General features: G+C 55.3%; 8 protein-coding genes across 8 annotated transcripts; 4 read left to right on the plus strand and 4 right to left on the minus strand.

Annotated features, from left to right (window-relative positions):
* The first annotated feature begins 380 nt into the window (after window positions 1-380).
* Window positions 381-2,464, plus strand: BDP81DRAFT_343420 (peptidase M16 inactive domain-containing protein). The gene is made up of 4 exons (XM_060586061.1): window positions 381-723; window positions 800-974; window positions 1,031-1,869; window positions 1,931-2,464. Exons 1-4 carry the CDS (start codon window positions 463-465, stop codon window positions 2,024-2,026), a joined length of 1,371 nt encoding a protein of 456 aa, XP_060448013.1. The 5' UTR covers window positions 381-462; the 3' UTR covers window positions 2,027-2,464.
* A 1,978-nt stretch (window positions 2,465-4,442) lies between these two features.
* Window positions 4,443-7,558, plus strand: BDP81DRAFT_176781 (uncharacterized protein). Its single transcript, XM_060582220.1, has 3 exons — window positions 4,443-4,646; window positions 4,702-5,080; window positions 5,139-7,558. The coding sequence occupies exons 1-3, from the start codon at window positions 4,526-4,528 to the stop codon at window positions 7,378-7,380; spliced, it is 2,742 nt and encodes a 913-aa protein (XP_060448014.1). The 5' UTR covers window positions 4,443-4,525; the 3' UTR covers window positions 7,381-7,558.
* Window positions 7,559-9,673: 2,115 nt separating this feature from the next.
* BDP81DRAFT_420916 (uncharacterized protein) lies at window positions 9,674-10,636 on the minus strand. The gene has a single exon (XM_060589885.1). It carries the CDS (start codon window positions 10,292-10,294, stop codon window positions 9,917-9,919), a length of 378 nt encoding a protein of 125 aa, XP_060448015.1. The 5' UTR covers window positions 10,295-10,636; the 3' UTR covers window positions 9,674-9,916.
* A 670-nt stretch (window positions 10,637-11,306) lies between these two features.
* Window positions 11,307-12,305, plus strand: BDP81DRAFT_176800 (uncharacterized protein). Its single transcript, XM_060582221.1, has one exon. It carries the CDS (start codon window positions 11,548-11,550, stop codon window positions 12,193-12,195), a length of 648 nt encoding a protein of 215 aa, XP_060448016.1. The 5' UTR covers window positions 11,307-11,547; the 3' UTR covers window positions 12,196-12,305.
* A 102-nt stretch (window positions 12,306-12,407) lies between these two features.
* Window positions 12,408-13,265, minus strand: BDP81DRAFT_420919 (uncharacterized protein; the record flags this gene model as incomplete). Its single annotated transcript, XM_060589886.1, has 1 exon — window positions 12,408-13,265. A coding segment is annotated over exon 1 (644 nt), but the record flags the coding sequence as incomplete, so codon positions are not given.
* Window positions 13,266-13,731: 466 nt separating this feature from the next.
* On the plus strand, window positions 13,732-15,781 carry BDP81DRAFT_458887 (TFIIH p62 subunit domain-containing protein; the record flags this gene model as incomplete). The annotated part of the gene is made up of 2 exons (XM_060593474.1): window positions 13,732-13,873; window positions 13,926-15,781. 2 exons carry the CDS (start codon window positions 13,732-13,734, stop codon window positions 15,779-15,781), a joined length of 1,998 nt encoding a protein of 665 aa, XP_060448018.1.
* A 421-nt stretch (window positions 15,782-16,202) lies between these two features.
* Window positions 16,203-19,567, minus strand: BDP81DRAFT_420923 (ATPase). The gene has a single exon (XM_060589887.1). The coding sequence runs from the start codon at window positions 19,529-19,531 to the stop codon at window positions 16,427-16,429; it is 3,105 nt and encodes a 1,034-aa protein (XP_060448019.1). The 5' UTR covers window positions 19,532-19,567; the 3' UTR covers window positions 16,203-16,426.
* Window positions 19,568-19,800: 233 nt separating this feature from the next.
* Window positions 19,801-27,026, minus strand: BDP81DRAFT_343430 (Mus7/MMS22 family protein). The gene is made up of 6 exons (XM_060586062.1): window positions 22,008-27,026; window positions 21,772-21,956; window positions 21,549-21,716; window positions 21,358-21,495; window positions 21,129-21,306; window positions 19,801-21,076 (listed from the first exon to the last, which is right to left on the minus strand). Exons 1-6 carry the CDS (start codon window positions 26,890-26,892, stop codon window positions 19,887-19,889), a joined length of 6,744 nt encoding a protein of 2,247 aa, XP_060448020.1. The 5' UTR covers window positions 26,893-27,026; the 3' UTR covers window positions 19,801-19,886.
* Between the last annotated feature and the right edge of the window lie 699 nt (window positions 27,027-27,725).

Below are 27,725 nucleotides of genomic sequence, written 5' to 3' on the forward strand. Positions count from 1 at the left end.
TTAGGTAAGAATGGATCTGCGACGCTTGAATGGAGCCTGAATTTCAGACGTTAATTGAGGTGCCACGGTGCTTTGGGTTCTTGGGATGGCGGCTGCTTACTGTGGCATGTGGCTTGTGGCATGTGGTTTGACACGCCAACCCACCAGCCTCAATAATGTCGGAGACTTGGGATTCACAGATTCTGCGACTCATCACTTTGATTACCTAAGGCAAGCTACGGGCGATGGAGGAAGCAAAGTGGAGTGTTCGGCCCCTGTACAAGGTAATCAGCCGGTCTTTCATTGGAGGTTCGGGGATAAGGCACTTTTCCATCACGTGACAGTACGAGTGACCCGTAGCTAACCTCGTTCGATGGATCGAAAATTGGTCGGGATGTGAACGAGGCACTTTCTTGTTGAAGCTCCGACGAATTGAGCGTCACGAAACTGGATCTGCCAATTGTCGGCAACCGCATCATCGCAATGATCTCTAGACCGTCCCTCACGAGGGCTGCGCAGCAGACCCTCCGCAACTCGAGCTGTGCTCGCACAATCTCGGGTCGTCGGTTCGCCAGCGCCGCTGCTGGCTCCGGCACCTTTGAGACCGCCGACGTTGGTGGTGTCAAGGTTGCTGCCAGAGACTCCCAGGGCCCTACGACCAAGTTGGCCATCGTGGCAAAGGCCGGTACCAGATACCAGCCTCTTCCCGGTCTGGCCGCTGGCCTCGAGTCTTTTGCCTTCAAGGTACGATGCGATCCGTTTCCAACTCTTGGAATCTGTTCAATGTAGACATTGCGCTGACACGATTTTCAACGAGTAGAACACGACAAAACGCTCTGGCCTGCGCATCGTTCGCGAGTCTGAACTCCTCGGCAGCCAATTGACCGCATACCACACCCGCGAAGCCCTCGTCCTCGAGGCCAGCTTTTTCCGCGATGACCTTCCCTACTTCACGGAACTTCTCGCCGAGGTCGTCTCGCAGACCAAGTACACCAGTGAGACTCGCAACTACACGTGAACGTGTGGGATGGTTGGCTAACTGTTTATCTAGCCCACGAGTTCCACGAGGAGGTCCAGCCTGTTCTCCGCTTGAAGCAGTCTGGCACCAGCGCCGCCGCTCTTGCCCTTGACTCCGCCCACTCCGTTGCTTTCCACTCCGGCCTCGGCTCTCCCTCCAACCTGACGCCCTCGATCCCCATCCAGCCCTACCTTAGCGAGTACGCCGTTTCCGAGTTCGCCCAGGCCGCCTTCGCCAAGCCCAACATCGCCCTTGTCGCCGACGGTGCCTCCGCCGCGAACGTTAGCAAGTGGGCCGAGCAGTTCTTCAAGTCGGTTCCCTCCGCCTCCTCCGGCAAGCTGGCCCTGAACACCGCCGCCACCAAGTACTTCGGTGGTGAGCAGCGTACCTACAGCCCCTCTGGCAACGCCTATGTCATTGCCTTCCCCGGTGCCACGAACGGCCAGGCTTCTCCTGAGCTTGCCGTCCTTGCGGCTCTGCTGGGCGGCAAGTCCAACATCAAGTGGTCCACTGGCTTCAGCCTGATCAACAAGGCTGTTGGCGTTGTTCCGGGCTTGTCCACCTCGACCGTCAACCTGTCATACTCTGACGCTGGCCTCCTGACTATCCAGCTCGCTGGCTCAGCCTCTGCTGTCCGTGGTGCTGCCCAGGAGACCGCCAAGGCTCTGAAGAGCATCGCCGAGGGTACCGTCAGCAAGGAGGACCTGACCAAGGCTATTGCCAAGGCCAAGTTCGATGCCCTTGAGGCTTCGGAGAAGCGCAGCGGCAGCATCCTCCTCGCTGGATCCAGCCTCATCCACAGCGGCAAGGCCGTTGACGCCACTGAGGCCACCAAGTCTATCGAGTCTGTTACGGCTGAGAAGCTCAAGGCGGTAAGTAAATTGAGATTTCTGATACACTTACAAGAAGAAAGTGCTGACGGTCATGTTACAGGCGACGAAGACGATCCTGGAGGGTAAGGCCAGTGTTGCGGCAGTGGGTGACCTGTTCGCTCTGCCGTACGCTGAGGAGCTTGGCCTCCGGGTATAAATGGGGATTTAGCCCTGTCTTATAGCGGCCGAATGAACCGTGTATCAACAGTCAAGCATTTGCGGTAGAATGGGGAAATGTATCCTTTGTGAACATATGTAGTAGAATTTTCTTGTGTCTGCCTAGCTTGCCTAATTCCCACGTATGAGATTGTTTTGTCAAGTCACTGGTACGCGTTGTGATTAGGATCATCTGCTATTGCAGTCTGCTCTCATGACCAAACTATAGAGGCACGATGCGCCTCAATATTTTTTCAAGGATAAAGAGACCGCTCAGAGGGATACGAGGGCAGTTCTCAAGTAGCGTGACGTCTAATCACCAGGACAACTGACGAAAAACTATCTCTACAGACGTATTAGTACTCTGGTTGAGACGTTAGTAGCTGCCTTTCGCCTTCTCATGTGGCCTGATAAATGACTTCTTCGCAATCGATCACAGACACTGATATTATGCAGGCAAAAAGGAGGCTCTGTACGGGGAACGGAGTATGGACTTCAAGTACCTTACAATGAGTGCGTGGAGTACGGATACTAGGTACTTAGAATGGCGCATGTTTCTCCGTACAAGAGCGTTACAACCACGACCGGTCCACCAGGGGTCTTGAGGTATCCTAGCACCAAGCATGCGAAGGCTACGGATACATGGACACTGCTCATTGGTCTCGGAGCCTGACCAAAGGCTTATTGGCTGTGGGTGCATTTACCAAAATACTTCCAGGTCCACCTTCACCGGGCAACTTCAATGACCCCAAGGTACCTATGTAAGGTAGGGACGTAAAGGTAGCCCAATTCTGTGGCTGGTGCATCACCTCAGCTTGAAGGAGGTCGATGCTCCAACGAGGGATTCGAAGCTCACAATGACAGTTCGGCCAAGCATATAGCCAATGGCAGGAAAGAGTGAGGTAATAAGACGCAATGATAAAGTACACCGAATGTTGACTGAGAGTTGCTCGAAACACTGCATGGACATGGAGGTGAGGGGACAACACAGAGCACGGTCCCTTAGTGAGGTATTGGGCGGCAAGGTACCTGTCTTGAGTATCTCATGTTAAGGTAAGGCAGGGCTGCCAGACTGGAACCATACGGTCCATACCTTAGGTACGTTACCTGCTCAGCTCAGACGAGAAGTTGGGGGCTGCAGCAATGGACATATAATGAAGTAACAATTCCAGCGCAACCCCCAATGTTGAAAGAAACACCTCAGACCTTAGCTCAAGAGTGTATCTGCAGCGCAGAAGGATGTGAGGCAGCCTAAGGAGATGTCTCGTGCCTTTAATAAACGGCTCTGATGGTAGTGGATTGGTTCTAGGGGGCTTAAAACGATCCAGGGGGCCACTCATCTCTAGCCATCCCCGGGAGCACTATCCGTACCCGCACCCACACCACGCCTTTTCCCTCGCTAGCCCCCGTCCAAAGTGCAAGGCGCAGGGTACACCACACCAGAGGGCAGGTCCACGGGCGAAGGAAGGTAACCCGAGTTAAGCATCCCCCAATCCCACACAAGAGCACCCGGACAGGCCCAGTAGGGGACTGCTGGTGCCAGTTGCTGCTGAACACTGGCGGAGGGAAAACAAAGCCTCACCTCACCTCAACCTCCACACCCAATTCCAACTCCCTCCACGTCCTCGCCCTTTTTTATGCCCACGATCGACGCCGGTCTCTTGTGCCTGCTTCTTTCCCCCCCAACCCTCCGCTCGGAGTTGCCCAATTGCGACGCAAATTGAGCAGTTCCTTCTCGACAAGGACTACATCTGGGGAAGATTTTTGTTTCTCTCCCCTTTTTGCTGGGCCTATTCAGTTCAGCACTCTTCGCAGAACCTCTCGACCAGGTGAGACACACAGCCATCCTCCTCCTTCCCAATCTTCGCATCCTTCTTCAGCCCTACTCTTCGGACATAGCAACAACGCCTACCCTCTTTCTTCCTTTGCGCTGCCTTTTCCCAGTGCATCGCACCTCCCCTTGTTCCCTCTTCGCTGCTTTGATCGTCGTCGCCAACCACACGTCAAGCTGCGACTTGAAGCTATCTGTCCTTCACTCTATTTCCCCCCGCCGCTGAACCCCTGGAAGCTAATCGTGGTCAACATTGTCGTTACTGCAGGTGAATCTGCTCAGAACTGTCGGGCCCGCTGCGGCCTCACTGTCTGAACATCTCGACGATCAAGGGTCAACGACGACTGCTCGATTCTCGAACCCGACGAACCGATATATCCTCCGATTCCCGTCGCAAGGTATGTAGTACCACTGATTCACAGACTCCTTACCTCGCACTCAGCGGAGTGACCTCCGATCGTCAGCAAACCAACTGAATTCGATTCATTTCCTCATTTTCGATTGCGTCTAGAGATTCCGACCTGATCACTCTGCTTTGATGCACAAAAATTAAATCCAAAAGCGTTGGCTGACTCTTCCTTGTAGGGGACTGGAGGTTATTGGTAGCCAAGGTGGCACTGCTGTCGAAAGAACCCTACCTGTACTACCTCGACAGCCCACGGCTGCAAGATGGTCGCCCCTAAGAAACCTCAGAGCGAACTCTCGAACAACGGAAACAAGTCCAACAATATGTCCTACAACAAGAGGGATTCGGCCATGGGTGGTAAGGCCGACGGCAAGGGCCAAAACGGCATGCCTTTTCTTTACCCCCACCACCACCTAAAATAACGCTAACTGTGATGCAGGCGCTCGATCTGGGTTCAGAACCGATACCGCTATATCCAACAACAGGCCTGGCACCGAGCGAACCCTCCAGCCATGGGTCCCCGATTCCAGCGATGGCATCGATGGCAGCTTGGAGAAGCCATCCGGCAGTGGAGGAGCTTGGGACCAATTCGCCGAGAACGAGCGACTCTTCGGCCTCAAGACCGACTACGATGAGAACATCTACACAACTACCATTGACAAAAGCCACCCGCAGTACCGTGATCGCATGGCTGCTGCCGAGCGCAAGGCTCGCGAGATCGAGCGAAGCTTGGCCACCACGGCGCACGTTGCGGAGGAGCGTGTCATGGATTATGTCACGGGCGGTGGTGACGACAAGGGCGGGGATGAGGAAGACAAGTAAGCCTCTCTTTGCTGTCTCCATCTCGAAGCAGCCAAAGCTAACATCCATTTCCAGATACAGCGGAGTCCGCCGTCAGGACTTTCCCCCTTTGTCGAGCCGCGAAAACAAGTACACGCCTCCTGCCAAGCGAGCACCCGCTTCGAATGCGACCGTCGTTGGCGCCCCAATTGACCCCGCGATTATCTCGTCGCAACTGAGAGCCCCCGCAAAGAAGCAGACTACAGTGAAGCCCGAAGATGCCAAGCTTTTGAGCCAGCTTGTCAACAAGGGCAGTGCTACCCAAGCTGCTGAGGCGCCCAAGGCCGCTGACCCCAAGCCTGCTGCCGCCCCTGCCACGAAGGCTGCCCCGAAGCAGGAACCGACTAAGCAGGCCGAGACGAAGCCTGCAGAGACGAAGCAGACCGTCGCCGCAAAGCCCGGTGATGCCAAGGCCGCTGAGAAGTCAGCTACCCAAGCCCGTCCCTCTGCAGCTACAAGCCGAACGATCTCTCCTCAGGTCAAAGAAGGCGCCCCGGGAGCTCCAAGTGCTGCTTCGACAGTCGAAGTCGACGTTTTGAAGTCATTCAGAACTTTTGCCAGCCAGCAGCGGCAAGTTGCTGAGAAAGTTCGAAGCACCAAGGCAAAGGCCGACAAGGAAGTCAAGTTGACAGAACTGAAGAAATTCGCCGATACCTTCAAGCTGTCAACTCCAGTTCCTACTGACCTGATTTCCATTATCGCCAAGGACCCCGATAAACAGAAGGAGATTCAGGCAAAGGCCCTCCAGAACGCGGAAGATGTTGCTCGTACCAAGACGACACCCACTCTCAAGGGCAAGGATGCTTCATCAAAGGAGGGTGCAGGGAAGCCGCCTGCTGATGCTCCGGCCACTCAAGCCGCTGTCGAGACAAGGAACACTGCGCGTCCGGCGCCAGCAAACACTATTTCTCCCTCCAATGGGCCGAACCGCCATCCCAACGCTCGCCAGTCTTACGCCAGCCCTCAGTATCACGCCCAAGCGTACAGGAACGATAGATCAGGCCAACACATGGCGCAACAAAACCGCCAGCCCTTGGCCCAGCGCCTGCGCCACGTGGAGCAGCAGAAGATGTCGCAGCCTCCTAACCAGCACCCTGGTGGCCCTGACATGCGGATGCCGCCAACCGGCCCTGCGAACAATACTGAGGCTTTCCGGCGCGCCGGCGGTGTCCCGAGCCACCTTGGCGGGAAGCTTAACCCAAACAGCCACGAGTTCAGACCGAACCCCTTCGCGACGTCCTTCAACCCGAACGGACACCCAAGCGCAGGTTCCAGTCCTCGCTCTGCTGCTGCCAACAACGCCCCGGAGACTGCTTCGACCCCGGCATCAGCTGGACAGTTGATTCGTCGGAAGACAAAGGCAGTCGACGTGAAGAAGTGTTACATACTGGCACACGTCAAGACGTTCACGCCGCCTCAGGGTCGGAACTGGGACGACAACGACGGCCTGAGACCCTCATACGACACCCCGCCCACCTGGAGACAACCTTCGGACAACGAGAAGCCCGATTCCACTATGCTCATGACTTCCAAGGAGTTCTTGGAGCGTCAGTCATTCGCTGTGTCATCAGTTGCCACACCGAACCACACTCACGTTGTGCCCAGCGTCGCCCACCAGCATCAGCTTCCCTTCCATTTGCAGCAACCTGCTCACGGTATGGGCCCGCGTCAGTCACCACACATGCCACCCATGCCTATACAAAATCAGCATGGACATGTGCCTCATACACCATACCAAAATATGGATGACCACCGCATGATGCACTCCAACTCGGCCCAGTCCTTCGCTTCGCCGCGTATGGCACAGGTCCCAATCACTTATAACACACCAGCCATGACCTCGGCGGGTCAAGTGCCTTACAACCAGCCGATGATGCAGCCCTACGGTGGGCCGGGTACACCTCAGATGGGTGGCTACCGGAACTTCTCCAACAACCATCAATACATGCCGCAGCAGCAGGGTGGTCCCATGGGACAACCTATGATGCCTCAATTCATCAACCCGCAGGGCATGGTGCCGGCGCCCGGCCAAATGCCAATGTATGCTGGCAACCACCAGTTCATGCCTCCGAATGGCGCGCCGCCTCAGCCTATTCCCGGAGCCAACGGTTATCCCAGTCCGGGACGCCCGTCAGCGCCGATGATGGTTCATCAAGGCTCCCAGCAAGGCCAACCGGTGTATGGCATGAGCCCCAATGTGCAGTACCAACAGCCTGCGTACACTCCGCAGCAGCCCGGCGGTCAGGGTAAGATGGTACCCAGCGGTCGCTATCAATAAACTGCTAACACCTCGGCTTAGTTGGCAATGTACGTGGGTACAATAGTCCTGGACCTCAGCACTTTGGAACGAGTCCCTCTCAGATGCATCAATACGGGGCGCAACACCGCAGTGGAAGCAACAATTATGGAGGCAAGCCGTTCAACAACCATGGGCAGCACCAGGGTCCCCAACAGGTTCCCTCGGCACCTGCCAATGGTCCCGGACACGCTCCTGGAGGTTCCGAAGAAGCCAAATGAGAGCTCGACGAAACCACTGAGGCATACCGATAACGCCATGGGGACATACTCCAACACATCTCAGTATCTAGGCCCCTTTAGCGTTGATGAACAATCACTTGATCCGCGAAGCTTGGGATGGATGCTGCAAACTTGGATGTGCTAGCAATCCATAAAGCAGTTCATGAAAACCTCTGGAGCGGCCGCCAAGGAAATATCTCCCAGGGGGCTAGCATCCACAGCAAGCCAGTCACCGAGGTGGAGGGCAGGATTGGACTTGCTCTATGTAGTGCGTTTGCTAAACTGGAAAGTCACGTATTGGTCAGCTTGTTGTTGGGGGAGACAGTCCGAAGGGTTCAGATGACGCAGGGGTCTACTGCGATGATGCCTGGAGGAGCAGGACTGTCATGCCTCTCAAGCGGATCACGGCAGAGGATCAAGGGGGATGTGAGGACGTCAGTCATGATCCAAACGCATATGTGAAGGCTGGGTGTGTCGCAGTAGCTAGGTAGAGCTAGTGACGAGAAAAAAAGCATAGGAGTTGAACAGCGTAGACGAAAAGCCATCTATCTATCAATAGGTGGCTTCAAATGACAAAACATTACTTCAAAAGGTCAGAGTGAATTGCACGTGATTGGATAATAGAGCTTCTGGATATCTTTGGTAGACAGTCTTTGCAGTGTTGTGTAATGCATTTGGATCAAGGACAAACAAAGCAGAGATGCACGAGTGGCCATGAGAAAAGGGAGAAGAAGGCCAGAAAACCCTAGTGTTGCTGGAATATCTCGGACGGCATATTCGGCACCACGACATGCTAAGAAGAGGATTCTAGGAATTGGAACATGACTGTGTGAGGTCGGGCTGGAAACCTTGATCGTGGGAAAAAGGGCTAGCGATTCACGTTGTTCCCAGAGTTGAAAGACTGTTATTCCTGGATAGAATGGTGGAATGGATGACGTGAGAAGGTCTAGTCATACTATGTGACTATTTATCGATGAGCAAAAGATCACCTACCTCATATGTTCGAATTTAGGTGTCGAGTTGATAATTAAAGAGTTCGAGGTATCATCGGGGGGGAGAAGATGGCATGGGTTGCAGGTTACGGCGCCTCTTGATGCACCTATGATCCATTGTTAGCATCCTTGGGTATGCATTTTTCGACTGGCGGCTGTATGGGAATGGCAGGAAACATTCTCATTCGTGGCGGTTGTAGGATGCATGCCATTTGACGGCGCATGTCGCATGTTTCAAGAACCCCCTCCCCCCTGCTTCTCTTCTTTTTATCCACCCTGCTTTTTGGTCTTATCCCAATTGAGCTTGGGGTCTGGGAAGTCTGGACGTTTGAAAAAGTTCTACTTCTTTTTTTTCTAAGCCTGCCAAGTTCCACGTCACAGTCGGTTCCCGGGGATGGCTTGGGTGGATGTAGTGTTGAGAAGGAGGCGCTGAGGCGGCAGGGCAGGCACGCGGGGGAGGCACAGGAGGCACATGGGGCACCGACGAACACTGGCTGGAATGAAGCCGTGTGGACCTGGGGCCTTTCTTTGGGTCCTGGGATCGACGACTTTTCTTTCATGGCTTTTTGTCTGCGCTCCACACAATGTCACCGGACACCGGTGAAGGTGAGGTTGCTTCGGATTGTTGGCGCAGGAGCACTTTTGCGCGGGCAGTTTAATGTGTAATCGAGGGCCGCAGGTACCAGCTGTGTTGTCTGTCTCGTGCTCAAGTTCTTCAGGTTATTTTGTATATTTTCTCATGGTTCAGCTTGGGCTGTTTCTTGTCTTATTGTGTTTGTTCTTGAGCTGAGAGGCAAGGCAAGGTGGTAGCCCGCCGTGCCCGCCTGGGTGTGTGTAAACGGACTGCGCCAATCAGTGAACCGGGCGCTGAAGCGACAGTCAGGCACGCGGGCCGGTTCATTGGATGCTGTATCCGTAAGTAATAGGTAGGCGTGGTACCTTAGGTAAGGTACGCCGGTACGGATAACGAGAACATGGAACTTGGAAGCAGCCCAGAGGCTCGGCCAAGGTTCGATTTGCGGCCCTTGAGCTTCACATCTTTACCGCGCAGCTGCCGCTGTGGCCTGCCATACGCGCATCCGTCCCTGAGCCAATGACAGGCCCGAACCAGCACTTTGTCTCTTTTTGGACGGTCCAGGGTCTGTTCATCCCACCTTTTTTGGACCACGTCCCACACCTCTCTCTCTCACCATCTCTAGGTACTCCGTACACCTCTCTCTCGGCCACTACCATCCGCACATCAGAGACAAGACAAACGCGCCCTCTTGTCGCCCAAGAGTTGGCCCCGCGGTGAGGGGACAACTTTCAGGTACCTGCGCCGACATACCCGCATCGCACCGAGAACATGCGACGAGGTGCGGTGTGACTTGGTACCCTTGCCTTGATCGCTTCGGCCAGATGGGAGGGATTTTGGAAGTTGTAACGCTTCCCGCGAGACCGGGGTTCTTGGGGACCCGCAAGGCGGCAGCAAGGGTGCAAGGGGCACAAGACAGGAATCCGGCCGCTGCCTCCTTGGGCGCAACTCGGGGATTTCTCTTTATCGAGTTTCTTCAGGATGGAGCCGTTGTTGGACAGGAAGGAAGGGTGACGGAGAAGCCGAGAGTTGCGCCAGGACCTTGGGTCGTTTGGGAAAAGAATCCAGAGGGAGAAGAAAAGGGAGGATGTCAACCACACGCGGTCCATGCTGGACCTACACTACGTTGAAGGGATATCTCAAGGGTTCCCCTTCAGTCTTCTACCAGTAGCTATCCGAGTTCGAAGGTTGAGATGTCTATGACTTCGTAGGTAGCTATACCAGTTGTCTGGAGGCATCCAACATGGGCATCCGAGGTATCTCGATGTAGACCTGCCGGATGACGATGAAGAAAAGAAGGGTGCATGCGCCAGGGCAGGGATTTGTCTTGCGGCGCGAGAGAGGCACACCCCGCGACCGCTAGCCAGGCCGCATGGCTACCTCACTTTCATGGATCAGAATGCAGACTCTGGACTGCAACTGGACGAGAAGCCAGAGAGAGAGAGAGAGAGAGAGAGAGAGCAGGCCCTTCGAACCCTGGCAAGCCTGGGAAGCGGCTCCCCCCCCCCCCCCCCCCCCCCTCTTGTTCGTACGCTTTCCCTTGGTCAAGATGCTGATGGGCCGGCTGAGTGGTGTGGTTTGTTCGACAATAAAGAGCCCGTGACAGCCTCCCGCCTTTTCTTCAACCTCTTATTTCATCCCGCACCTGACTTCATTCGTAGCAGCTCGATCCGAGTTCTTGGGAAACCTCTTTTTTCCCCCTCCTTTCTTATCTTCAATCTCTACAATTTTTCTTTCTGTTGCTCAACCTCGTCCAGTGTTGTTGCGTCATCCACGCTCTTGACTGCTACAGACTCAGCCCAACTTGGCCTACTTTCGTCCCCCGTTTACACGTGGAGTACCAGTAGCCTCACTGCCGTTCCTTCCTTCCTGCCACTTTGAAATCTTCAACGGTTACGTATTCGCCGGTATTATTCAACTCCCGACCAGCCTCATTGTTTGGACGTTTGAACACATTCCTTCGACCTTCTCCATTGTAAAAGTCACCCGACTTTTTTTTCTTCACTTTTCTTTCTCGAGCCGGCTCGACTCTCAAGACCACCCTTCAGATAAATACAAGTGAAGACACCCTGTCTCACTCACCTTGACTTGACCGACTCACCTTCACTCACCCACAACACTTCACTTCAACCATCCCAACCTAAGGATCAACCTACAGACCAGCACACATTTCAAGACGAGGAGCAAATCCACTCTTTGACCCTACACCCTACAAAAAAATCCATCAGCCCTTCTTCCAGTCAAAAAACAACCAAGCTTTTGTCAACAAACATCTGGAAGCGACGCCACCTAGGAAATAACTCCTCATCCTCTCAAAACCACCCTCATCCTAGACCGAATTCTTCCAACACCAGAAGACATCATGAAGTCCACCTTCGTCTCCTCGATCGTGCTGCTTGCCGGCCAAGCCGCGGCTCATATGGCAATCACCTACCCGCCGCCTCTGCGATCCAAGCAGAACCCCTTCGCCGCCCAGGACATTGACTACAGCATCACCAGCCCTCTCAGTGCTTCTGGCAGCGACTTTCCCTGCAAGGGCACCTTGAGCCTTCTCGGAACCGCTGCAGCCTCTCCCGTTGCTACCTGGCAGGCCGGCCAGCAGTACAACATGACCATCACCGGCGGTGCCAACCACAACGGCGGTAGCTGCCAGGCTTCCCTCTCCTTCGACAGCGGCAAGACCTTCACCGTCATCCACAGCTACATCGGTAACTGTCCTGTCGCGGGCACCTCGTCTCTCACCTTCACCTTGCCCGCCGATACCCCCTCTGCCAAGGACGCCCTCTTCGCCTGGACTTGGTTCAACAACGTCGGTAACCGAGAGTTGTATGTTCATCCTGCCCTTCTGATACTCGCCATGGCCATGCTAATCCTCCTTCCACAGCTACATGAACTGCGCCGTCATTACCACCACCGGCGGAGGCGGCAGCGCTTCCACCCCCTTCAGCAGCCGTCCCCAGATCTTCAAGGCCAACATCGCCAACGGCTGCAGCACTGTCGAGGGATCTGACGTTCTGTTCCCCAACCCCGGTCCTCCTGGAGACGTCACCAACGCCGGCACCAAGACCGGCCCCCGTCGGCACCTGCGACGTCGCTGTTGGTGGTGGCAGCTCTGGAGGTGGCGGTGGCAGCTCTGCCAGCGTTGTCGCTCCTGCCCCGTCCGCTCCGGCCGCTTCTCAAGTCTCTCAGCCGAGCTCTCAGTCGACTACTCGTGCTGCTGGAGGCGCCTCTTCATCTGCTGGACTGTAAGTGTACCTCACTCCTTGTCACTGTAATTACACTGACTCCCATTAGCCCTGGCGGCGTCTTCCTCACCGTCCCGGCCTCTAGCAACTCTGCCCGACCGACCACACTCGCGACCGTCAGCGTTCCGGCTTCACCCAGCGAAGAGTGCACCGAAGGATCTGCGGCGCCCACCGCCATGCCTGCTCCCACTACGGCAGCCGCTCCCTCGGCCGCCCCTTCTGCTGCCCCCTCGGCTGCTCCCTCTGCCACTCCATCCGCAGCTCCCTCGCCTGGTGCCGGATCTGGTGATGCAACTGACGGCTCCATGACTCCCGGCAAGACCTGCACCCCGAGGGCCAGTGGAACTGCGTCTCCGGCACTCATTTCCAGCGTTGTGCCTCTGGACAGTGGTCGGTGCTCATGAGTATGGCTCCTGGCACCAAATGCCAGTCTGGCACAACCGAGGTCCTGGTCTGGCAGAAGAAGAGAGCCCACGGTCGCCGCTCCCTCCGCGCTAGACACCACATCTAAGCGCTCGCGGTGGCCTCTGTAACAAACTTTTCTTGCCCTTTCGGAATGTATTGTCGAAAGGTTCACGACATTTTTATGAGACTTGGACGAGGTACGGGGGCACGCATCCATAGACATGGGGACAAACTCTGGCTTTTCTGAGATTTTGGCGTTGAGGATAGCATGGATCTTCCAGGACTGGTTCTTGGCTCGCATAGGAAAAGGATGGCAGGGAAATACGCCAGACAAGCTAGATAGCAAATCACCACGATCGTTGTAAAACATGGCCCTCTCGTGTAATCTGATAATGGTGAAGTGCTAGGTGCCGTCTCAACTGGGGTGACTATGGTTGTTGATGTCAAAAAGGCGACTGTGAATGCCTTGAGATTGGTCGTCTGAGGTTGGACGTGTGGCAACTGCCGGGCCGTCGGAAGCTGTCAAGACAGCGCCAGCTGGCGACCGACAGCCACTTCAGGCAGCATACGCTCCTGTGGCTGGAGCTTTGAACCTCGAGACTTCAAAACCAGGTGAAAGACATTGAACTATTCCCATTCCACGCTACTACGCGATTTCCGCATTTGAGCGATAAATTCTTACCGTTGCAGAATTATTGAATCATACGCGACTACTGTCGATCTGGCTGGTGGGCCGCTCCTGACGTACCGGGTCTCATCCCTGCGAAGACCCAGGCCGAATCATTTGAGGCAAGGAGGGAGTTCACATTGAGGTGGCTTGACAGGGTGGTGACGAAGTGAAGGTCTCAACGCTATGCTTCACAGCAACGTCTAAGCAAATTACATAAAAACTGAAGATGGCGATACCGTCAGGTCGCGCAGCCTTCAAGAAGAAGGATGGTGTCTTGACCTTGACCCCAGATCAGCAGTCCGTCATCTGGACTCCAGCACCAGGAAATGGACCGCCTACGGTCTCCCTGGTGATTGCCAACATCTCAAGTGAGCTTCCACCTGACGAGACAGCACAATGCATGACTGACGCGGGCCACAGATTTGCAACAGACACCAGACAGCGCAGCAAAGGTCATGCTCAAGATCTTTGAGAAACCTCCAGATGCAACAGAACAGGTGCCCTACCTCTTTCACTTCACATCACCAGAAGCCAGGTCCGAGGCCAACGCCATCAAAGATCTGCTCTCAAGGCTGTTGGCCGATATCCGCTCCGGCGATCCCAGCGTCCCCAAACCCTCCGGCAACTCAACCCCGAACCCGCCCAACGGCGCAAATGGTGCCAGTGGTGGTGGTGGCGGCGCCGGCGGCGGCTCGTCCATGACGTTCGCCAGCTCCGCCAACGCGAAGCCCAACAGCGCCCGCTGGTTCGACGACGCCCAGCTCAAGGGCGACATTGAGCTGCAGCAATCCCTTATGAAGAAGGACCGTACCCTACACCAGACGTACATGGACGCGCGCGCGACCAAGCCAGAGTCGATATCAGACGCGGCCTTCAACGCGCAGTTCTGGTCGACGCGCACGAACCTGCTACGTGCCCACGCCATCGAGGTGAACCAGCAAAAGGGAGCGTACAACGTCCTCCCCGCGATAAAGCCGCGGCTGGAGAACGACGTGCTCAAGCTCGACATCACCGTCGAGATGGTCCAGCTCATCATGGCGCAGCACCCGCTCGTCAAGCGGCTCTACGACGAGAACGTGCCAAAAGTCCCCGAGAGCGAGTTCTGGTCCCGCTTCTTCCTCAGCAAGCTCTTCCGCACGCTCAAAGGTGACAGGATCACGGACGAGAGAAAGGAGGGCATCAAGCGCGACGCGCTCTTCGACGCCCACGACGCCAGCGAGAACACGACAATGTTCCAGCGCAAGAGCATGGCGCAGAGCGTGCCGCACATCATTGACGTCCACGGCAACGAGGAGAACCAGGGCGGCTTCCGGAGCGGGAACCAAAAGGACGTCGAGATGCGGCCGCGCAAGAACGTGCCCATTGTCAACACGCTCAACAGTCTCAGCGAGCGCATGCTCGCCAACGTGGCCCCTTCGGACCGCGACACCGGCGGCGCCGAGGCCGGGGAAGAGGACTCGACGTGGGCGAAAATCGCCCTCCGCGACCTGCGCGGCGATGCAAAGGAGAACAAAATCATTCTCAACATCAAGGAGCAGAACCGCTTCTTTGCGAAAAAGGACGAGGCCAAGTCCGCAAACGCCCTCGCCTTCGCCAAGCAGAACCCCTCGGACGTCCTCTTTGACATCCAGACCGACCTCGAAACCATTGAGACGGACGGTGCGGGCGGCCTCAACCTCCGCGCGGGCATCGGCATCGTCGACGACAGCGACAGCGACGACGACAAAGGAGCAGGCGGCGCCGGGCGGCGCCCGCCCCACGTCGGCTCCCGCGCCGCGAGGAAAGCCGCGGGCGACGACATCATGAAGGGCATCCGGCAGCGTCGCGCGCAAAAGTACGGCGACACGACGGCGGACGAGTCTCGGCCCATGGGCTTGCCCGTCGAGGTCGCGGAGCGGTGCCAGCTGACGCACGCCACGACGGTCGAGTTTCTGCACCAGTTCTGGAACGCGTTCCTGTCGGGCGACCCGGACCGCGCCAACGAGCTGCAGTACCTCGTCGAGTCGCTGCGGCGCTCGGCCGAGCGCATCCACGCCGTCGCCGACGAGGCGGAGAAGACGCGCGACGAGATTATCCGGGCCAAGAAGAAGGAGATTATGGATCACTACAAGGCGACGGGGAAGAAGATTCGCGGGTGGCGGCCTGAGCACGAGAAGGGGGGCAGGAAGGCCGTGTTGGCGATTATGCAGCCGACGCTGGAGGCGTTGAAGAGGGCGCAGGGGGATTATTCGCGGGCTCTTGCTGCTGAGGGGGTTCAGCTTTCTACTGAGGCTTGAAGGTTGCTCGTGAGGTGAGGTGAGGTGAGGTGAGGTGGCAGGGACATGCTAAGATACTACATCTGGGCTTTTGGTGGAGAGAGGAATAGGGTTGGGTTGTATAAGAGATATCAAAATGCGAAACTATCAGGAGCTTTATTCAGGAATAAGCAAACCACATCATTCCATTCACGCTTCTTCCCAAATGTTTTGTACGCATGCAAGTCTGGTCGAGTCACACTTCCATCCCATCACATAAATCACCAAGAAGAGGCACCTCATTTACTTTTTTTCAAACCCCCATCTCATGAGGATAGTAATTCATAGCCCATCTATCTCTCGCTGTTCCCTTCCTTTTGTTTCAGCAACTAACCTTCATCTTAGATGGTGTGCATGTCTCCTCTTCAGTGATAATACAGAATCCACCACTCACTTCCTTCCCCCCCCCCTTTCTATAGCCCCCGAACCTACGATGGGACATCCTCAAAGGGAAAATCTTTTCCATCACGCAACAAAATCGTACAAATTCGCGTCAAAGGCTAACCCCTCTCTGGTCCAAGTAGGAGGAGTTTGCTTCAGCGGCTAGAATGACATTACAAAGAGAAAAAGAAAAAAAAAGACATGAAAAAAATCAAATTGAAACCTTGATCCAGGCGGCAAGAGTATTCAAGCAACAGCCTGCCGCACCCTAGCCTCCTCAGCATCCGTCGAAGTCGGCAACACACCGAACCCCATACCCTTCCTCTTCTGGCTATTCTTCGCCCTCACATCGCCGTACTTTTCATCGAACCGCCGGATGCTCTTCAAACTGTCCATGTCCTCGCTGACGCTGGCGGCAATCATCTTGAGCGCTTTATCAAAGTGATGCTTCGCGAGCGTCCGCTTGGGCGGGAACACATACGGCTCCGGCCCGGCGTGCCGCGCCGCCTCCTCGCTCTCCTCTTGGACGGCCGTCATGGCGGCCGCGACGCAGAGGTTCTTGAGGTCGGAGCCGGAATAGAGCACCGTCCTGCGCGCGACGTCGTCGACGTCCACCGACGCGTCGAGCGTCTCGCCCTTCAAAAGGATGCGGAGGATGGAGGCGCGGTCTGTTTTCAGCGGCAGGTCGACGAGGATCTTGCGCGGCAGACGGCGGAGCACGGCGTCGTCGAGGTCAAAGGGCCGGTTGGTAGCGACCATGATGAAGGCCTTGGTGTCGCTCATGCCGTCCCACTCGCGCAGGAACTGGTTAATGGTCTCGCGGTGCGCGGCGCGGTTGCGCTGCCCGCGGGCGGCGAGGAGGGCGTCGGCCTCGTCGATGAAGATGACGAGCGGGCTCAGCTTCTTGGCGAGGGAAAAGAGGGCGCGCACGTTCTTCTCGCTCTGGCCGACGTACATGTCGTTGATGCTGGCGCCGCTGACCTCGAGCATGTTGGCGCCGGATTCCTTGGCGACGGCCTTGGCGAGGAGGGTCTTGCCGGTGCCGGGCGGGCCGTAGAGGAGACAACCTGGTATCCTGTCGGTGGCGAGGACGCCGTAGGTAAAGGCTTCGGGACGGACGAGCGAGAGCGACGTCAGGAGCTTGAGGTTGTTCTTGGTCTCCGGGTCGGCGTGGACGTCGTTGAACGTCGTCTTGATCTCGCTGCTGTTGACGAGACCGCTGAGAAGCTTCTTCTCGTAGTCGTTGTAGTTGCCGGACACACGAAGGCGTTCGGGTTCGGGCTTCTGCATGTCGGCAGCTGAGCTTCCGCCGCCGGAGGAAGGTTTGGAGCGCGTCGGCCGGTCCTGGGTGCGGTGCAGTTGCGCGGTGCTGTAGCTGCTGGACTCGACGACATCGAAGAGAACCCTCCATGATTGGTCGGGGCTGACGGTGCCCTCACAGGCGTAGAAGAGGCGGGTTATGTGGTATACGTCGGAAAGGGGGAGGATGGAGGTTGCTAGGACGCGGGGGGTGAGCGAAACCTCCATATAAGAGCCGTGCGTGTCATCCAAGAGGAACTGCGGCGGCGACGACTTTGACACGCCGACGATGCGCAGTTTGCTCGTGTCTCGCGTTTGGCCAGAAATGCTTTTCAACATGTGCTGGATGTTTCGCAGGTTCTCTTGCAAGTAGTCGTTGGCCTCGTAAATCTTCTTGGTGTTTGCAGCGTCGGTGATCCGCTGGAAGTTTAGGGGCAAGGGGATCAGACACTCCTCTGCCGCGATCTCCTTGAGCGTCGATGCGTATTGCTCTGAAGGGTTCTCGTTGGATGAGGTGCCCACGAGGGTCACTCTCTTTCCGGCGCGCCACATGGTGTCGACGATGGTCCTTAGTCGACCGATAAGCAGTGCACCCTCGAGCGTCATGTTGAGCTCAACAAAGTCGTCCACATGGATAATCAGGTTGCGATCCGGCTCCGATGTCATCTTCGCGGCCGAGTTGGCAATCTCCTCGAGAACGGCGTTGATCTTCAGGTTTTCCCATCGATCGACAGAAGGGAGGATATAGTCCTTGGGGCCTTCTTTGATCTTTTGCAGTTCATTATCCATAGGGTTGCCGTAGCCCCCATCCACACCGTGATCCCGGAGGTTGACCCAAGCCGCTTCGATCTCGCCAGAAAGATCCTCGTCGTTAGGCTTGGATGGCTCCTCGCTCTTGACGAGACGTCCATTCATCTCGGCAGACCGGTATCCCAGCATAGAGATGGAGCCTCGCGAGTAGGCACAGTCCTGTCCGATATAGTCGCCGACGAGCATCGCTAACTCCTGCGCATCGAGGTGGATCAAATCGGCCTCCGCGCATGACGCAACGTGCTTCATAAGCTTCTTGGCATGGCTTCGACCGGTGTAGTTCGGGATGTTGACGACAGTAAGGGGTCTCTTGAGCTCCCTGCCTGCCGCGCTTGCGTCCGGCTGCAGGGAAAGCTCCGCACACACAGCCGTGACAACTTCACCGCGGATTCTGGGATCGAATAGCCTCAGTCCGTCACGTCTCAGCTTCGGCCGTCCCTCCTCGATGTATTGCTCGACAAGCGACTGCAGTACGCTGTCTGGATCTTGTGTTGGGTCGGCGTCCGTCGTGGCTCTGGTGTGTTGCGACAACAGGTTCGAGAGGACGAACTTGTTGGAGTATCGAAGCATGTCTGCGAATTCCGTGGTCGGCAGCGGCTCGCGGGAGCTCTGCAGGTTATTCGAAGATCGCATCTCGTCAATGGAGAGACTCAGCCACTGCGATGCCTCAGCGAGGAGGCGGCTCCTCCTCTCAATGGCTTCGAGGTTGCCCCGGCGCAGCGCATCTTGCAGCTTCGCTTCGCTCCAAGACGCATGGCTAAACACGAGATCCAAATCTTTCCAGAGCAGGTCGTGCCAGCGGGCGCCCATGTACCGATGGTGCCACAGGTCGTTCGTGAGGGTGTTGATTCGGTTTTCGGGGTCGTACAGCGACACGCTGGTATCGAGGAAGCTCTGCGGCAGCTTCACGGGTGGGAGCTCGTCTGCGGCCCGCGGCCTCGAAAGGCGCGCTCTCGCAGAGGCGAACGCGCCGCCTCTCGACCTCCGAAAAGCTGACTCCGCCGTGGCCGACTCCGTCTTGCTCACGTTGCCATCCTTACTCCTACTGCCGTCCTCTTGCTCGCCGGCGGGTTTGTCTGGTGGTTTGCCGTCGTCTGCGCCGCCTTCGGACGGGCTCTTCCGCAACCTAAAGGACGGGTGGAAGTGTCGACACTGGCCGCCATGAGCGACCGAAAGCGCTAGCCTTGATGATGGGGAGACTCGTGAGGCGGGTGCAAGGGCCCGAGGCCCTAATGCATACATTCGGAAGGACAAGAAGCAAAATGCCAGCAATTGGCGGTGTCGTTGCGTGGCAAAAGAGACCTTGTTTGCTTTCGAGCTGTTGAAGCCGGCTCCATGCTTAGTGAGAACGGCGGAATCTCGGCAGAGTCTTCACCGACGCTCACCGAGCGACCCACACCGAATCAGATCTTAATGAGATCATTCAAGATGGATCCTTGACCCAGCAATAGATGACTCAGCATAGGCACTTCAATGGAATTAGAGACACAGTCAAGAAGGTTTTCTCTAATCGCTGGTAAACAGCTTGTGATTATGGATATCATGCATTTCTTTCTAGCGGTAAGGGTTGGATGCTGCTCTATGACAGATACTCTTTTCAGAAAAAGATGTCCTCCCCGAAATCTACCTCCTCAGTATCAGCTGGCGACTCCTTCACCCTCGTCCACCACTCATGCCAGTTCCGCATTTGATCGAGCAGGCTCGTTGTCAATTCTTGCATGTCCCAGTTAGGCCGTAAGGAACCAATCCCAGACTGCGTTGAAGGTGTCCCACGGTTGTGTGCTGATACAGTCAACAACGGTCCTGCCGTGACCCAATTCCTACTGATGTCGTTGCCTATATGCTCTGACCAGGTCAGAACAGTAGTGTCCTGGATCGTAAAGACCTCATTGAGAGTTCTAAGTCGGCGGAACAGTCCCGACGCTGCTATGAACGGGGTTTCTTGGTTTCCAAGATACTCTTGAGCCCCTTCGGCAAGCAGGCTGAACCAGTGCAACATGGCCATGACATTGTCCCAGCCTCGAGGTTCTGTAGCCATGAATGAGAACGCTTCGAGAGAAGGTTGGAAAGCGTTGAGGAGCCAAGTGATTCGTCTGAGCACATGAACATGCTCAGGACTAAGCATACTCCTCCCTAGGGCGGATGCCCAAGCCAGGGTGGTTGTGACCAAGGCAGTAATGCACGCAAGATGGTCTTCGCTGATTTGGCGAGCAACAGGCGGCAATTTTATTGCCAGTCCAAGCGCATCGCACAGAACGTCAAGCATTGCGTAGGCCTCGACGTGGGATACAGTGGCATGCAACACTGCGGGAAGCATCTTCCCCAGAATGAACGACATGATGGCATCGTTCTCCAAAGCCCCATTCAGCAGGACGACTTCATGAGGCAGTCGACCACGCTGGAGAGCGCCCTTGAAGTTATTGAGCAAGAAGTGGAATAGTGTACTAGGGACTCTGGGGTCGCCTTCCGCAAGCTTGAATCCGTATGACTGGATCAACGCTGCTTGTAGCTGCGGGTCCTGCATGGGCGGCGAATACTCCTTGCTTACTTCCAAGAAAAACTTTTGCACGGGACAGATGTCTGGCCCGTGAGCCTTGATGAGGGAGATGATGTTGCGGACGAACTTGACATAGCTCGGATGCTCTGATACGTCTGCGGCCATGATCTGAACATCAGCCCGCATCTGGTTCATGACGGCATTGAGAACTCTCTCGAACTCTGACCGCATGTTCCTCTTGGAGGCAGCGTCGGCTGTATGTAGAGATTTCCGCATCCAAGATACCGCGTCTGAAAATGGTCAGTCATTTGTGCCACATAATCAACCTGCGCAAGTACTCACATTCGAAAAAGTCACGATTGGCCGAGTAGCCTGGGTTGACAACGAGACCTGCTTTGTCTGGAATGAAAGGATAGCCCTGTCGTTGGAGCTGCTGTCCAAATTGGTTCTCGAATCTCAGGCAGTGACTCGGCTGTACGATGATCATGAGCCACAACAGCAAAAGGCTTGCTCCAATATCCTGCGTCATGTTAGCCACGTTCATGTATCATGCACCAGTGGCGTTCCTTACCTCCAGGTTGATGGTTGCTCCCTTCTGCGCAACAACGGAAAGGAAGAGTGGAAGGTATTGGCGTTGTTCCCAGTCAAGTTTGTTTGGCGCTTTCCCGAATAGCCCATATTTGGTGGGTTTGAAGACCTGCGAGAGTGCCTAGGAATGTTCAGCAATGTATTGACTCTTTGAATTAACCCAGATCAACTCACCATCATTCCACAGCGGACGAAAAGACCAACCATCATGCCAGAGACCACGACAGATTGCTCAATACAGGATGTTGACACACTTGAAGTGCTAGGTTTATCACGCGATTGATTTGACAAGAGGCAGCGTGCTGCTGAAAGGAACGCAGCCGCCAATTCGCGGTCCAGCATCTAGGAGGAAGTTAGACACACACGTACACGATACTAGAACATGAGCATTACTTACCAGAATAGCATCCTCAGATTCCAATGTCCGAGAGGCCATACTGTCTTGGCTGTCATCGGCCTCATTGAAGACCGACTCGATTCGACCAACAAGACGTTCAAGGGTGGTCAAAGAGGCTTGGAGAAGCGTGGTCGGGAAGTCTGCTGGCAAAGTAGAGAAATGCTGGAAGACTTGCTGTAGTTGATCTGCGGATGATGTTAGTTGAAGGATGGCAAACGTCTGGCAGGTTATCTTACAAGGGCTAGAGGCAAGCCTTGCCAGCTCCAAGCTACTTGCATATTGCACAACCTCCATTGAGGACTTGACTGAGAAGAGCATGATCTCCATGGTAGCAGCTTTGTTCGTAGCCACAATGGAGTTCATCAGGTCTTCGCTGACATTGTTGCTGTCATTCTTGGACAGTGCCAAAAATTGCTGTTGAATATCTGCTGCGGCAGAGTTGTACTGATCCAACAGCTGCTTGAACACGTTGGCCTGCCAGCTAGCCAACGGGTTGAATGAAGCGGCGGACTCCTCATGCACAACGAACCTTGCTAGTTGATTCCAAGCCCGCAGATTGATAAGGCAGGCTTCCTTGTGAGAGCTGGCAGGAATCACCAGCTTCTCCAGGTTGTGGATGCCGGGACGAAGATCGGGTGGCGCTGCCCAGAACAGAGTGCATAGAAGATCATGGTGGTTTCTGAGAGCGGCCAGGTCATGCTGGTGGACGTTTTGTTCTTTGGAATATTGACGGTCGTGGTTTGGCAGTGTGCGAGCAACCAAGTTCCGAATGTCGTTGACTGCCTCTCTCTGCCTCATCCTCTTGATGGCTAGTGCCACGAGTTTGAGGAATATGTGAAAACATCTATCCTCTGGTTCAACATGGAGAGACGGGTCAAGATGAAGGCTGTCTAAGAACCGAGCTGAGCGGAATGCTTCTTCATTGCGTAGGTGAGATAAGTTCTGCGAGCCAAAGAAGTCGAAGATGGTACCAATGATACCGCTGCTTTTCTGCCAACCCCATTGATCGACCAGATAGTGACATCTGGACACTAGTGCCCGACAGTAATCATTGAAGCTGGGTGACTGGCGAGGATTGTCGCGGTATAGTTGGAAGACGCGTTTGAGGACTTGCTGGGGCAAGTTCCACCCTTCCAGGGGAACTTGGTGCCTTCTATCGGAAACGACTACACCATTGCCGTCAAATTCGCACAACGGTAACAGCGTAAACATCTTCTTCCAGAGATTCTCAAACTCTTGGGAGTCCATGCCACGAATGACGCTTGGTTGTATCATGCATGAGTACGTGACGTCCCAGAATGTCATCCTAGGAATCCGAAGATATTCTAGGACCTTCATGAGAAGCACCCAAGAGTGTGCTACCACCTTGTCGCAGCGGATGCCACGCTCGCGGTATCTTAAGGTCTGAAGATCATCGTAGAGTTGTGTAACGTCATCCAGGCCAATGTTAAGTAGCAATCGGACCAGTCTTTCTGCAGTCTTTCTGAGGAGCGCCTCCATAGCAAAGCTCTCTGTCATCAGCGTCGGGCTTTTCTGGCAGAGGCGGACTGCATAGGAAACGACAAGAAGTACATTCGACAACACGTCAGCCAGTTCCCGACGTTTTGGCAAGTCAGTGACATTTCCAGAATCGAAGCGTGTCAAGAAAGACTTGACTACGTCAGAGACCCGAGCGATGAAGGAGCCAGCATCGGCATCATCGGTAAAGCTCATAGCTTTTTGGACATAGTCCAGAACAAATCTTGCCGCTCCTTGAGCATCGGTTGTGACTTCTGCAGACAGTGATGGCTTGAGAATTTGATCGAGGATTCCGTCCATCACGATGCCGAATTCGGAAGAGACTTGTTCGGTCCACGAGTCCCATCGAAGGACCATTTCACCGAGGCTGAAAGAAATTCGGGGCCGGTAATTCCAGACCTTCTCGGCAAACTGGTCATATACTACTGAGCTGACCCGACCACTGCCGATGAGTGTTGTCTCGTGGAAGAAGACTCCGCGATCCAGGGGGAAAATGTCAAAGTGTTGTGTGTAGTGTGTGCCGAAAGGACCGAGACCAAGAAGCTGGTTATCGTTGAACAAGGCGTTAGGCGTTTCCATGGGAGTCATCAACTCTACAGTAGGTAAGGGGTCGTCTGCATGACGGAAATGGGCTGCCGTGACATCGATCTGGATTGGCTGTGCAGGCTTTCTCGGACGCTTCAATACGGGCTTCTTGACTGCTGCAGGCTCAGGAGAGCCTCTAGTAGCAAGGCTGTGCCCTGATACTACTGACGATGTATCGTCTAGGAAGGAATCCAGATGCGAACTCCTCGACGACTGCGACTGCGAGTGATTTCGCTTGAAAAGGGCATCGAGAGCTCGCTTCTTTGCTTGGAACCCGATTCTGCCCGGTTGCTGGGTTAAATCCGTTTCAAGCTGAGCCGGTCTGTTGCTGGCATCTTGCGTGTGCTGACTTGTGATCGAATTGCTTCTCGACATCAGCCTTGCCCGAGAGCGCGCCTCCGGTAACGGCGTCAAAGGCGTTGAGCCCTCGCGGCGGAGTTCATCAGGTTGTGTGGCGCTGCGGACCTTCGGAGATGACACAGCACCGCGAGAGAAGACATTGGATGGTAGTTGAGTGAGTGGGCGCCTTGCACTTGACCCTGTGGGCTTGGGCTTCTTCGTCTGCAATCCAGGTCGAGGTCGAATCTTGCCTCCTTTCCACTCTTGGAGCACTCTTCCGGCATCCACATTGTCCTTCCGCGTAGCCAGGCGTATGCTCTTGTTTGTAGGACTGGATCGTCCCATGTGCCGTTTGCTCTGAGCCGCTCGAGCCGCAATCTTCAGAAACTTCGGCGCATCTGGTTCGATGACATCCAAAATGCTCAACCTTGGAGGGGGTTTGGCTCGGGCCACAGGTCGAGTATTGCTCGGAGCAGATTTGCGACTTTTGGAGAAAATATCAAGGTGGGCAGCTCCAGAAGATCGGTTTGCACTTTTCGGTGGTCGCCCACGCTTCTTGGGTTGGGCGCCTGATGAACGGTCGTTCTTTTTCTGCCTTTTGGCGGGTTGTTGAAAGTCTTTCAAAGTCAATTGACGTTTTCTGCTTGGGAGCATATGGTCAACCTGATCTTCTTCAACGACGGAGCCACCATCATCGTCGTCACTTATTTCCATGACCTCAGATCTCTCGAAAGGCAAGACCGTTTGAAAATCGTGAGAAGGACGTGTAGGCGTCGGCGCAGTGGTCATATCGTCGTCCGAATCATCGAAGAGAAACGCCGCTGCCGTAGACGATGCCGAGCGGCCAATCCGTCGAACAGCCACGCCTCGTCTTGGAACCTTCTCAGGGGACTCATCGGGGCGTTGGTACTGAGTTGGTCTGGGACGGTTTGCCTGTTGGTCGAGTCTCAGCCAGGATGCTGGGAGTACACCTCGCATTCTCTTTGCAATCGCCGCGCCAGCCTCCTCGCCACCACGATTACTACCCTCTGACTCTTCTCCCGAGCTGCTCTGCGCATTGACATCTCCTGAACCATTTTCTTCTCCCACATCGGAAGTGTCTGCCATGGTCAGGTCGAATACCGGCGGCTCCGGCTCGACAGAAACACGCCGCTCGAACATGACAGGGGATAACATGTTGCTGTCCACGATGGGCAGGTCATCGTCTTCGAAAAATGCCGTTTCGGCATTGCTCTCTGTAGGCAATGACACAGGATCAACCTTTCGGTTGACCACTGTAGTCTGTATTTCAGGCGACGAAGACGGCGAAGAAAGCATGCCGTAGATCTCATCATACTGCTGAAACTGCGGACGCGACGGCGAAAGCGTATCGGGGGCTGCCGCCTGCGTCACTACAGGCTTGGCCACAGAGCCTCTTCCACGTTTTCGCTTTTTGGCAGATCGATTTGCCAGCAAGTCGCGATGAATCTTATCAAGGGAGGGCAGATCATCGACATCGGAGAAACTGGTATTATCCGTATCCCCTTGACTTGGTTGGCTACTCGGTCCGCCACGGTGCTTGGGGGATGATGTTCGGAGGGGCGAAGCGGAGAGGGACGACATGGGCTGACTGGAACTCGGCGGGACGTCCAGGCCGTTCAACTGGCTCTCGTCTGTGGTCCCGTTAGGCAAATCAGCCGTAGTTCCCTGGCTATTGTCCTCGAAATCCTTCTCCTGGGAATCTTCTTCCGGCCGTTGTCGTCTCGGGGTTGGTTCTGCAGGCATTCTGATCGGCCGAATGCCATGTGATTTGAGAGCCTTGCTGTATTGGGCATTCTCAATGAGATATGGGTGTTCCTGAATAGGTTTCCTTGGCCTGAACGAGCGCTCATACCGCACAGCGACTTGTCGAGCAACCTGCTCGTCCCTGTTCGAGCTTTCCACCCGCTGAATAGACGCCGGCCTCGGCTGCTTCCTCGACTGGGTCGGCGCCGGAGAAGCTACAGGAGAAGCCACGGGATACGGCGCTGAGGAGGCGAACATGGGTCTCGGGGGCGAAGTGTTGCCATGATTGGACTGCTCGACTGGAGCTGCCACCTCTGCCTCTGGGCTCGAACTTGCAAAGAGCTGGGCAGCCAATCGTCTCTGCCGGCTGTGTTGGCTAGGTTGTGAGGGGGCCATCGGAGGCCTGTTGGGAGGCGGAAGGCTTTCGGCATCGTTCTCGACGGGAAACTCGGGTTCAGGAGCAGTGATTCTAACATAGCTCGTCGAAACGGTATCATCGCCAGCCAAGGGATCGGGGGAGTCGTCGCGGTCGTTGGGAAGGTACGCAGTCCTCGTTTTTGTCGTAGGTGCCACTACTTGGAGCTCTGGTTCGTCAAGGTCCAAGTTGAAGGGGTCGTCCAGCTCGTCCATATCCGGCACCGAAGAAAGCGGCGAGGAGGGCGGCTCAGCGTCGAGAGGCTTGGACACATCATGGCGGCGGCTTGATACTCCACAGTTTGTAGTCGCGTCTGCTGGCGTATCTTGTGACGATTCAGGGACGTCCCACACGCTTTCTAGAGCCTCCTTCGTTTGTAAAGTATCGGCAGTGCATGTCGAAGGTAGTTCGGGGATCGGTAGCGACTCAAGATCCTGGCTATCGAAGTCGAGTTCGTCGTCCGAGTCTGGGACCTCGCCCAGTTCTTTCCAGTTTGCCATGACATAAAGCGTTCATCATAAAGAAGTACACATCGTAAAGTATGAACCGGTAAAGGGCTTGTGAAAGAGGTTGGGTGGCCAAAATTTTGGCTCGTCTTCTTCGATCTGGAAAGCGGTAGTGCCCTCATTACCTAAGGTAATCGTACCCAGGCGCTGTGCAAATAATTGACGGGAGCCGACCTGAGTGTTGAAGCAGACGCGTTCAGGCGGTCGTTGAGCGCGTCTGGTGGGGTACACGCTGTCGCACGCGGTGGCACGGGGGCGGGAAACCACTTTAGTCGATTGAGTGTGCGCACAGGCCCCGGCCGGTCCCGAATTCTGGGCGACCGACCGCGACCTCTGGGTTCGCGCTACCTGAGCTATCCCAGACGTGTCGATGATTACATCACAGCCGCCATTTACTGTCAACTGCAAGATTTAGCTACCTACTGACCTTGGCATAATATTCGTGCCCGAAGGATTTTTCCCATAATTCGACTATTTCAAGTCAGCCAAGACCTTCAATATGAGCTTCAGAAACGTTATACCCATCGTCGTAGCTGTGGTAGCAGGCATTTCCATCAGTACGCACCACCCCAATCACTTGATACCAGAGGAAAGACTTTGGCTGGACTCAACAGCCGCTAACCGTACCAGCTAATTACACATTGAAGCCTGAGCTCGAAAGGCAAGCAAAGCTGCGTGAACAAAAGCAGTTCCAACTACCCAAGCCCGTCTCGTCAAGCGAACCGAACACCTCCGAATCACAGCCCACGAACCAAACAACACCTCAAGCCGGCACGGGTCCAGAGAATTTGAGACCGAATTCTTGAAGATCTGAACAGAACTGGATT

Source organism: Colletotrichum phormii, assembly GCF_030913505.1.
Source record: "Colletotrichum phormii strain CBS 102054 chromosome Unknown BDP81scaffold_5, whole genome shotgun sequence".
Lineage (NCBI taxonomy): Eukaryota > Fungi > Ascomycota > Sordariomycetes > Glomerellales > Glomerellaceae > Colletotrichum > Colletotrichum phormii.